The sequence below is a fragment of the Cetorhinus maximus genome, chromosome 8, assembly GCF_964194155.1.
Source record: "Cetorhinus maximus chromosome 8, sCetMax3.hap1.1, whole genome shotgun sequence".
Classification (NCBI taxonomy): Eukaryota; Metazoa; Chordata; class Chondrichthyes; order Lamniformes; family Cetorhinidae; genus Cetorhinus; species Cetorhinus maximus.
In genome coordinates, this window is record NC_135886.1 from 75,842,027 (window position 1) to 75,854,066 (window position 12,040).

Sequence of the window (12,040 nt, forward strand, 5' to 3'; positions counted from 1 at the left end):
TTTCAAAAATAATTAATTATTCATGAAGCTTTGAATATCTGAAGACGTTAACGACACAAAGAAACAGACATCTTCTTTCTTTAATCCAAGTCATGGCAACTTACTGATTTAGCTACAGACAACAGGAGTACTCTTCAAAAGCTATTCATTGGATATGAAGCACCTTGGGACTTATTGGGTCTGCAAGCTCTTTCTCCCTTAGAAACTGTTTCTTAGCTTTCTAGCTAATACATACACATAAATATAATTACCTCTAATTCATTAGCAACCATATAATTAGCTGCCAAATGGCTGATTTGGTAAAGGTACCATGTAACTGAACCCTGTAGAGAGAACACTCCAAGCTCAATTTCTGTATATGCTGAGTTACCTGATCCCAATTGGAGTGTCATTATGGGTGATGAAATTGGCTTCAGCACCCCTAACTGGGGAGAAGGAATTGGCCAATGATGTCAATGAACATGTGCATGTGGATTTGGATTGGATTTGGTTATGGCTAGTTGATTAGTGACACCCAATATTTAGTTTCACAATGGTCACTTGGGTGACATGCTGGAGGGTGAGAGATGCACAGTAAAGTCAACACTTTCAGAGGAGAAGGGTGATAGAGAAAATAGGCAGAAAAGTGAAAAATAAAAAAATAAGTGCAACTTGCATTCTAACTTTGCATTTTCAATGTTGCAACTGTGCGCTGGTATTGGAGGGAATGAATATCATGGAAGGGGTGCTGATTGAGGCTGCTGCTTTGTCCTTGCTGGTGTCGAGCTTCTTGCAAATTAGTGGAGCTATGCCGAGGCAGGAGAAGATAGATCCATCACATTCCTGATTTGTCATTGTAGATGGTGAACAGAATTTGGGAAGTCAGGAAGTCAGTTACTTGTTGCAGAATTCCCAGTTTTTGATCTGTCCTTGTAGTGCAGTATTTATCTGGCTGGTCCAGTTAAGTTTCGTGCCAATGGTAATTCCCAGGATATCGATGGTGGGGATTCAGCGATGCAATGCCATTGAATGTCAAGGGGAGATGGTTAGACTCTCCCTTGTTGTATATGGTCATTGGCTGGCACTTGTGTGGTGTGAAAGTTATTTGTCGCTTATTAGCCCAAGCCTGAATGTTGTCAATGTCTTTCTGCATGTGGGAATGCCTGTCTCATTGGGCAGAATTTTACGTTCCATGGGCAGGCGCACGCCCGACCTGATCGGGAGTAAGATCGTGCACGATGACGTCAGGCAAGCTTCCTAATGTCATCGTGCGATATTTTGATTGGCGGGCGCACACGAGAATTGACAGCATGCAACAATTAAGAGGCCTATTAAGGCCATTAAACTAGCAATTAATTTGTATTTTTCACTGCCTGTCCAACCTTACGGTTGGGTGGGTGGGTGAATAGGCCAGGCGGCCTTTGCATTTTTTAGGAAACCTCATCCCACTTCCAACAGTAATTAAAAAAATAAAAAATTTTAAACATAATTTTCAATGTGTCCCTGTTCATGTGACTGAGTCACATGTGGGACATGTTTATTTCATTTGTAAAATATTTATTTTTCATTTTAAAATTCTTCAGCTCCCTGAGGCAGCTCTGTGCCTTCAGGGAGCTTTCAGTGCGCACTCCCCCCTGCATGCGCTGACTTCCGTGCTTGCGCTCCTCTCACCTCCCCACCCTGGCAGCGCTGATGTTCACGGTCAGGGCTCGATCGTGGGTGGCGGTCTGTTTCGCAACCGCTCCTGGGCCTGCCCGACACACCAGCCCGGCAAAAGTCAAATCTTGCCCATTATCTGAGGCATTATAAATTGGGCTGAACACTGTGCAATCAACAGCAAACATCCCCACTTTTAACCCAATGATTGTTGAAGGAATTGAAGATGGTTGGGCCTAGGACACTGCCCTCAGGGCCTCTTGCAGTGATGTCCTGGGGCAGAGATGATTGGTTTCCAATAACCACAACTATCTTCCTTTGTGTTAGGTATGACTCTCATCAATGCAGGGTTTACCCTCTGATTCCCATTGACTTCAAGTTTACCAGGATCACTTGATGCCATACTTGGCCAGATACTGCCTTGATGTCAAGGGCAGCCCCTATCTCCTCATCTCTGGAATTCAGCTCTTTTCTCCATGTTTGGACCAAGGCAGTAATGGGGTGTAGTGCCCATTTGTCCTAATGGAACCCAAACTGAGCAGCGATGAGCAGGTTATTCTTGTGTAAGTGTTAATTGATAACAGTGTCAATGACACCTTGCACCACTTTGCTGACAATTGAGAGTAGACTGATAGGCCAGGTTAGATTCATTCTGCTTCTTGTGGAGAATATATACCCGGGCAGTTCTTTATAGTGTCGGGTAGATGCTGGTGTTGTAGCTGTAGTGGAACAGCTTGGCGGGCGGTTCAACTCGTTCTGGAGCTAAACCAATAAACCAACTGAGAGAAACTGTTCCCTCCGGTACAAAAACAGAATTACCTGGAAAAACTCAGCAGGTCTGGCAGCATCGGTGGAGAAGAAAACAGTTGACGTTTCGAGTCCTCATGACCCTTCGGCAGAACTGAAAGGGTCATGAGGACTCGAAACGTCAACTGTTTTCTTCTCCACCGATGCTGCCAGACCTGCTGAGTTTTTCCAGGTAATTCTGTTTTTGTTTTGGATTTCCAGCATCCGCAGTAGCTTTTAGCTTTTTGTTCCCTCCGGTGTCTGCTTTCTGTCAATTAGATCCATTCGGGAACTGATACCTACTAAAAGGCAGCCTTTAGAATCAGCATGACAAAGCGCTTTTGTTTAAACAAATAAATGATACAAGCCAACAGGGATTGGGGAATTTCCCCAATCTGCTGCTCATCTCATAAAATGCAGCCTGGAGAAACTTCTATTGATTTTCGGCTCGAGTTATTATAACTATGCAAATATAATTGTCAAGGTCAAACCAGTTAATAACTTCCTTACGATCAAAGCAAAACACTGCGAATGCTGGAAACCTGAAACAAAAACTAAAATTGCTGGAAAAACTCAGCAGGTCTGATAGCATCTGTGGAGAGAAAGACAGAGTTTACGTTTCGAGTCCAGGTGACTCATCTTCAGAACTGAATAGCTTCCTTATTTTGTTTATCTAAAGTTTTGAAGGAGACCAAATGCACGTAGTGTCCTGGAAAATTTCTGGATTGTCTCCATCAGGAAGTATGTAGTAAGTTAATAGTTAACAATGCCAGAGGCACTGTTGCTGAGATCCTCCCATCGTTGGGTACCGCCTTTCTCATGACTATATAAAACGCAGTGACAACGGGGAAGTACGTGCTAGCTCAGGTTCAGTTCAAACAGAGGTTTTGCATTGCTGCTCTGACCATGGCGAAGAAACGTGTGGCTCTGGTCCTCTCCGGCTGTGGCGTCTACGATGGCAGTGAGCTGCACGAGTCCTCGGCAGCGATGGTCCATCTCAGCCGCGCTGGTGTCGAGGTACAATCGCCTTTCAATTTATCGCCAAAGATTCCAGCCACCTCTCTTCTCCTCACCCAAATTTATGTTTAAAATATCCCTCTTACTTTGCTTCTTCATCTACATTCGGTTCATATTCCATTTCTATCTTAATGTCATTTTGTTGAATATTTTTCGTCTACTTCCGTGTTTCATTTCTAATACTTTTTTCCAGTTTTTAATTTCTCCTTCCTGTGCAATATCCTCTTTCCGCCGGTAGGCACCTCCTTGTTATACAGTCACATCTCGCTGCTCCTAAATAGTTCTTTCACTTCCTTCCAGGTACAAATCTATGCCCCTAATGTGAAGCAGATGCATGTTGTAAATCACTTGACCGGCCAACCAACCGAGGAGGTGCGGAATGTGTTGGTAGAGAGCAGCCGGATCGCCAGGGGTAATATCAAGGATCTTGGCGAGCTCAGTATTAATGACACAGACGCGCTGATCATTCCAGGTAAATGTCCTGATCTGTGGTTTCTGCCGCTCGATCATTTAAAAAAAGACTCATAATGGACTGCTCTAGAATTATGGAAGATCGCAGCAATAAATTTGAACAAAAGTTTGCTGTGTAGAACATATTAGTGTGTTGTTTACTGCTGTTTTGCAATATATTTGTAGGTTTCGAAATGCCCCCTAATTCCACTACGCTTCGAAAGTCGAAATCATCGATGTAATATCGCGTTTCCAGGCATAAGGAGCTCCTCATTCTTCATTCTTTATTCTCGGCTGCTGAAATCTTTTATTTCAAGTCATTAGGAATGTTTCATTTTTTCCAGTCAAACTTGCTCTTGTTTGATTTACGCTAACATATTTTCCAGAGATTTAAATTATTGTTTTTTTCTTTTTTGATAGTTTGGGCCACTTCAAACGAGTTAGTGTAAAGATTGGGGGTTGCGGTATTTGTACAGTCATTTCAGAAAGTAGTTTTGGAATGTCGATGTGTGACGGTGGCGTCTTCACATACAGTGGTAACGTCACTGGGCTAGTCCTTAACTCGTCTGGCCTACATGTGGCGCCAGGCCCACATCATCCCAGGCTCATAACTCTGAAATGGTGCGGCAGTTAAGGATGGCTAAATGCCCACATCCCATGAAAGAATAAAGGAGAAATAAGCAGCAAGTTAGCATAGACTTGCAAGCATTGTCGGAGAAATTTGTGTTTGATGGGCCAAATGGCCTCCTCCTGTGCCATAAATGACTATGGGTGGAATTTTGTGGAGGTGTGGGTCAAGGGCTCTGGAAGGTCCAGCCTACCGAAAGCTGCCAGCCAGTTAGAGGCTGGCAGCTCCTCTGTACTCAACTTCTGTGTTGCTGCTGACACTACACCACAGAAAACCTAAGATTGAGGAGGGACCCAGGCACGGGTGAGTGATGGCAGGAAGTGGTTGTGGGGGAAGGGGAGGGTGGGCGGCAGCAAGGGCGGCAGGTGGCTCTTAGCGGGCCCCCCTCCTCCCATTGGGTGCCTTTGAAGGGCCCTAGCCTACCACCCCCCCCCCACCCCCCCACCCTCTGCTTGGGCACCGTGTTTGCTTGTTATACTCCCTGCATGGCGAGCCTCCAGCCCACCGCTGGGTTAAAATCAGTGGCATCAGGATGAGATCTTAAGGGCCTCAACTGGTGGCAGAGTGGGAAGGCTGTCCACGGGCCTTTCCGCCATGCACTCAATTGGCTTGGAGGCGAGAAAGTGGCGGGGTCCCCGCCTGCCACTCTCCCGCCTGATTAAATGCCCCACCATCACCAAACCCACCACAGGATAGGGCAGAAGATTCTGCCCTATGACTCTCTATAAAAAATTCACATAAAGCTGCTTGTTGTAGGAATGATCCCATTTATTTTGGAGTGGTCGATCCCACAGACTACAGTAATATTTTGCTAGTTGCACGTGTAGACTTGTTTTAAAGTCCTAATTGGTGATATTTTGCTGATGGCCATTACCTTCTCAGTGATGGGTCCTGAGTATGTAACCTGCCACAAATACTCATACATACCCACATTGGCAAATATTTTGGTTGTCTTGCCAGATGATACTGTTATCAGGGATGTAGGCCTGGGCCATCTCTTCTGATGGCACTAGCATCATCTCATTTATTTTCTTTCTGTGCTGCTGCCTTTCTTACAAAGCATGTCCTAATTTGTTTTGCTGATATTCCAGTAATGGCAGCCCTTAAATAAGTGCTAAATCCCATAAAGGTCTCATAAAACATGTGAGAAATATTGCACCTGAAATACCAGTAAATAATATTAGTCAGAGTGCTCAACAATATTTTTTCTCCCTTCCTAGCATGGCCAGTCAGGTGTAAGGCTTATCAGATGCCTGAATTAGCTTGTCTTTGGACTGAATCACATGCACCATTTCAAATTATGGCTAAACAAACCATTGACAACAGGATTGCAGCACTACAGTGAGGTGCTGTTAACACCTACTCACCAAAGCTGTCAAAGTTGGACCTAGAAGTACATTAACTAATGCCATTTTGTTTAACAATAACTATGATAACACAACTCAACCATCATAAAGGTAAGTATTGAGGATTCCATAAAGTCATGGATATGCATCAGTAACCAGGGGTGTCAAATTCATCATAGGCACCACGATAATTTAAGTTTAACACTGTAGTTCTGACAAATTTCTATATCTAAGGTGATATGAGTATATGTTTACAAACACAACCTTTCAATTGATTGTTTGCTTTAAATTTGGGCAGTTCCACCTTCCTGTAAGGCCCTTAGCTTTTCTTGAGGAAGGCTGTTCAATGGCCATCTTTTTGGCTCATTAATTGGCTTCAAAACATTTTGGGACGTCCTGAGGTCATGAAAGGTGCTATATAAAAGCACGGCTCCTTTTTCTTTCAATGGAAGCTCTCTTCTTTGAATCAGAGGGTCGTGGGTTTGAGCCTCATTCCTTGATATATGTTGAGATTCTCTTACCTCCACCGCAATTTCAGTGCAAGAGCCAAATATATCCTTGAAAAATGGCATTCCTGGAAGTTTGTGTTGCATTCCCCTGGAAGTTATGGCAGATGAGATGAAGAAGGGAGGATGGGATACTCAAAAAATTGGAGTTGATGGCTGGAGAGGAAAGAAATTCCACTTAAGGGACATAACCATCAGTGACCAACGTAATCAATTCTATCATACGGATCCTTTCCAAAGTGTCATTGAACTAAACAGCACATTTTAGAAGCTACATTGCATGGTTTAAATTAAGCGCAAGAACAGATTTCCAGTTATAAGTATTATATTTCCTTCCACTGGTCCAAGTTTAAATCATGATAAGAATTATATTTTCCTGATATCTTGGCATCTCAGGGTTTCTCCTAGCTTAATTGTCATAATTAAGCGAAAACCATTGCACATTAATCTCTCATTCTGATACAAGCCTTTATTCACAGCATCTGATTCTAGGTTAACCATTTTACTTTTTGCAGATTGCTTAAAATGTATCCCATTGGCTTGCTGTCCTTACAAATGTGTCCAGAGTACTGTTTCCCTAAAGTAGAACACAAGAGCACTTACACACCCACTGATTAGGCAACTTCCCTTTGGAGCCCACAACAATTATTTTCATAGCAACAAAACCTCAAAAAAATCTCCATCTGTCTTCCCTATTCAGGTGGTTTTGGGGTTGCTAAGAACCTGAGCAGCTGGGCAGTGAAAGGGAAGGATTGCACTGTGGAGGCATCGGTGGAATCCGCTATAAAGAAATTTCATGCTACAAAGAAACCAATTGGCCTGTGCTGCATCTCTCCAGTGTTGGCAGCTAAACTCATCCCCGGATGTGAATTAACTGTGGGTTATGATACAGAATGTGAAAAGTAAGTATACAAATTTTAACTAAATTTGCCAAGAATTCATCTATGCATTTTTGTTACACCTAAAGTAAAGTGATAAATGCAATAACGCCAAATGTTTTAAAACACTGATGGTTGTCTATTTTCATATTCATCGCAACTAGTACTAGATAAAATGTAACCTCCAGACACATTGCATGATGTTAACAGAGTGATAAAGAAGTTAAGAGAGGCAGCTGCTCTGGAAAAAACATTGACCTTTTTGATTAAGCGTAATATCTGAGGCATCAGAGTTTAATCCAATCTATTCAAAACTCTGACCTGCTCAGAGATGGTTCACTAAAGGACTTGCAATTGTTGGCTGTTCTTCTTGTTAGAAATATGAACATACAATCTAGGAGCAGGAGTAGACCACTTGGCCCCTTGAGCCTGCTCTGGCATTTAATAAGATCATGGCTGATTGGATTGTAACCTTGACTTCACATTCCCGTCTACCCAGGATAGCCTTTTATCACCTTTCCCCCGCCCCCACCACCACCACCACCACCTTGCTTATCAAGAATCTATCTACCGGTGCCTTAAAAATATTTAAAGATTCTGCTTTCACTGCCTTTCGAGGAAGAGTGTTCCAAAGACTCATGACCCTCTGAGAGAAAACATTTCTCCTCATCTCTCTCTTAAATGGGAGACTTCTTATTTTTAAACAGTGACCTCTAGTTCTAGATTCTTCCACAAGGGGAGATATCCTTTTCACATCCACCCTATCCAGACCCCTCAGAATCTTATATATTTCAACCAATTTGTCTCCTACTCTTCTAAATTCCAGCGGATACAAGCCTATGCAACCTTTCCTCATAAGACAACCCCCCCCCATTCCAGGTATTAGTCTAGTAAACCTCTGAACTGCTTCCAACGCATTTACACCCTCCTTTAAATAAGGAGACAAATACTGTACACTGTACTCCAGAAGTGATCTCAGCGATGCCCTGTATAACTGAAGCATGACCACTCTACTGTTGTATTCAATTCTCGTTGCAATAAATGATAACATTCTATTACCTTTCCTAACTACTTGCTGTACCTGCATACTAGCCATTTGCGATTCATGTACTTGGACACCTAAATCCCTCCGTATCTCAGGGCTCTGCAATCTTTTACCATTTAGATAATATGCTTCTTTTTTATTCTTCTTGCCAAAATGGATAATTTCACATTTTCCTACATTATACATCCATTTGCCAGATCTTTGCCCACTCACTTAACCTATCTATATCCTTTTGTAGCCTCCTTATGTCCTCTTCACAATTTACTTTCCTACTTATCTTTGTGTCATCCCCAAATTTAGCAACCACACCTTCAGCTCCTTCATCCAAGTCACTATATAAATTGTAAAAAGTTGAGGCCCCAGCACTGTTCCCTGTGGCATACCACTGATTACATGTTGTCAACCAGAAAATGACCCCTTTACGCTTACTCTCTGTTTCCTGTTGGCTAGCCAATCTTCTATTCATGCCAATATATTACCCTCTGCACCATGAGTTTTTATTTTCCACAATAACTTTTGATGTGGCACCTTATCAAATGACTTCTGGAAATCTAACTATCCCTTTATCCCAAGCACATGTTACTCTGTCCTTGCTTCTCTCTGCTCTCCATGTCTCAGACTTGATATTGATTTGGGCAACCTCCTTTCCCTTATCTCTAACAATTATGTATCTGTTGAGTACAGCTTTTTATTCTGTTTTATATTTAACCTGCCGATTCCACTGTTAAGAGCTTTATCGCCTCTGCTTAGTGAATTGCTTACTATTTCCCTAGCTTACACCCAGTCCAGGTATTTGGTGTTTTTAATTGTGCCAGTTTGTTTAATAAGCTAAATTATGTCTCAAAACCCGTAACAATTTGACCCAGTGAACCAGCATGCTGATGTGTCATGGGAATGCGGGATGTTTGTTTACCTGATTCCTCACATGATAAGCTACTGCTTTCTCAGAGCTTTGGGAGGGGGGAGGGGTCGAAGTGAGAGAGGCAGAGACAGCATATAATGGTGAGTCACTACCCCATGGGGAAATGGACACTCAGAGGACAAATTAATCTGGAACTTTCCTCTTAATAGCTAGTTAAAGGCCTGGGAACAGGTGGCCTTTATGTTGCTTTGCTTGGAGAAGAGTATGTGGCACATGGAGAGGCAATAGCTAAAAATAAAGTAAGGTAAGTAAAACAAGGTAATTTATTGCTCACTGTAGTTTGACCTTACCAGCAGTTGGGAGAATTAGACTTACAGTGTCATAGCTCTATCTCTGCTGCCTGTGCTATTTAAGCACATTGTAGAATGTGGGATCACTGAATTAACCTATTAATCTCTGACTTTCATTTGAATGATACAGGTCCTGAATTACACTAACCAGTGCAGAATACCTCCTGGATAGATCAAGTCTGCTGCACTGAAATGCTTTTCTGTTTATATTTAATATGTTCAGCTGCTGTCTGGGGAGAAAAAGAAAATCATAATCTCAATCCCATACAAAAAGCCCCAAATGTGTACTATTTAGTTGAAGTTCATGAATAATGAATAATACATCCCCTTTGCTGCACCTTTTAAAAACAACATTGAGTTGAAGGAGTGGGATAGAAATTCAATTATAACATTTGACTTTGGGTTCAAAGTTATGAAGAGGTGAATTAAGAAACATTTGGAGAAAAGTTGGAGGGCCAAGATATGGGCTTCAAATTGGATAAAAGGGTAGTAAGTAGATTATTTAATTTGGGTTATAATTGCAGAAGAAGCCATAAATATAACATTAATATGACGACAAATAGGAACTTTTCTTCCATTCTATAAAGTATGGGTTTCAAGTTTAATTTTTGAAAGGTTGGACATTTGCTTGACTACCTTTTGTGGGTTAGTTAGGGAGAAGTCCCAACCCTTACTTTCTGGGTGGCGCTTATGAAGGGAAAATTGTATATGACCTATGGATAGAATGGGTTTCATGGCACAAATAGGCTTGTCACAATTTTTAATGTTAGCAAGAATACATTTACATCTAACCTTCCAACGTAGATGTTTCCTTACTCAAACCACTGTGGTATACCAACAGGACCCATTTGACCTATTGCCATCCATCTTGGACACTTTATGTTCATTTAAACATTTGATACTCCTGTTATCTTTCCAAGTTTCTCATTGTTTACTGCAGTCCCTGGCTGCCTTAGGTGACTTCCTTGTTGAAGTTTTTTCCTTTGTGTTCTCACTTAGTTTTTGTGATCAGTGTGACATTATGATCCATCATGTTCAATTTATGGCTTTTTTAAAAAAAGGTAAATCTATTCTAAAACTTTATAACAGCCACTTTTTAATGAGCGCATTACTTCATTGTAGTGTTTATTCAAACGTTTGTTATCAGATCAGGTGAAATGACACAAACTGATCTTAATATCTTATCTCTTTCAATTTCATACTGACACCCTGCATTAGATCACACTTTTTAAAATCAACCTTGTTTGTTCTGCAAAACACAACACTGTAATGACAGTAATCACATTTTACTCAAAGTCCAAATGGCTCTTTTCCATACTGTGCTGTGAACTTACCAAGACATCAGGAATCTCTATTCTGGAATTCTGTATGAAATATAAATAGAGATGACCAAGTTGCTACATTCAAATCAGAACCAGTATGTGTCAGGTTCAAGGATAACGGCACTACCTCCGTGCATTTGATGCTGAGAATTCTATTGCAAGAGTAAATTTGCTTGAAATATGCACCCTGTGTTTACTAATATTTAATTATAATAGTGGCATGGGGTAAGCAAAATATGGTAGCCAAGGGTTGATATTGCATTTTCAGTACTAATACAGTAATGAACTCATTCCAACTCATGTAGTTAAATTAATTAATCCTACACATTTAGAGAAGGCTGCACTTCAAGGGAGTGTGAGTTGGAAATTTTTATTGTTGTAGCCTTATCTCAGAACTATGCTCCCTTTCTCGCTTGGTGTGTGGGATTACTGAATTTTATCCTGTTGCCCTCTTATCAAATTACAAAATATTTTTCCTTATATTGTGATTCCTGTCTTTTTCATTAGCTCAATTTACGATACTGATATTTTGCACTTATTTCTCTAGGTGGCCCTATGCAAAAACAGCCCAGGCAATGGTAGATCTAGGTTGCAAGCATGTCAACAAGCATGTCAATGAAACACACATCGATAAGCAAAATAAATTGGTGACGACCAGTGCCTTCATGTGCAATGCTCCCATCCATGAGATTTTTGATGGAGTTGGGGAAATGGTGAAAGAAGTCTTGAAGCTTGCATAAATATTTATTAAATTTATGTAATTAAAAGTGCACCTCATGGAATTTTCAAGGAGCAGAAAACTATTCAATTTACTTAATTTACTAGAATGTGGATTTGCTGATACATCCATTCAACATGACTTACTTTGAGGGAATATTTAAATTCTTATACCACTGTTTAAAAAATAAGATATAATATGGATTAAAGGAATTTTATGAAATACTACATTTGATTTTTGCATTATTTTTATTGTCTGAAGACAAAGTACAAATTTATAGGTATCTGCAAAATAAATTATTGAAGTATTGCCACATAATATTTGTTAATTTCTGTGAGTTAGGAGTTGAAAAGTCATTATTGGAGAATTTTCAATTCTCATATTAATTGAGGCATGGACAAAATCCCATATTTACCTGCTACCTTTAATTCAGCCTCCAACTTCTCAGACATTTTCTGCTAGGAAAACTAATCAAAACAACCAAAATCTGGATAGTC

The 12,040-nt window shown here is 40.9% G+C and overlaps 1 protein-coding gene across 1 annotated transcript; it reads left to right on the forward strand.

Moving 5' to 3' along the window:
* The first annotated feature begins 3,128 nt into the window (after nt 1-3,128).
* On the forward strand, nt 3,129-11,770 carry LOC144683737 (glutamine amidotransferase-like class 1 domain-containing protein 3, mitochondrial). Its single transcript, XM_078547071.1, has 4 exons — nt 3,129-3,438; nt 3,739-3,910; nt 7,069-7,270; nt 11,373-11,770. The coding sequence occupies exons 1-4, from the start codon at nt 3,328-3,330 to the stop codon at nt 11,563-11,565; spliced, it is 678 nt and encodes a 225-aa protein (XP_078403197.1). The 5' UTR covers nt 3,129-3,327; the 3' UTR covers nt 11,566-11,770.
* The last annotated feature ends 270 nt before the right edge of the window (nt 11,771-12,040 follow it).

Excerpts from the sequence above, each read along its gene's own strand:
- LOC144683737 (XM_078547071.1), top strand. The coding sequence starts at position 3,328 with ATGGCGAAGAAACGTGTGGCTCTGGTCCTCTCCGGCTGTGGCGTCTAC. Across the intron at positions 3,439-3,738 it reads TCAGCCGCGCTGGTGTCGAG|GTACAAATCTATGCCCCTAA; the intron begins GTACAATCGCCT and ends ACTTCCTTCCAG. Across the intron at positions 7,271-11,372 it reads TATGATACAGAATGTGAAAA|GTGGCCCTATGCAAAAACAG; the intron begins GTAAGTATACAA and ends TTATTTCTCTAG.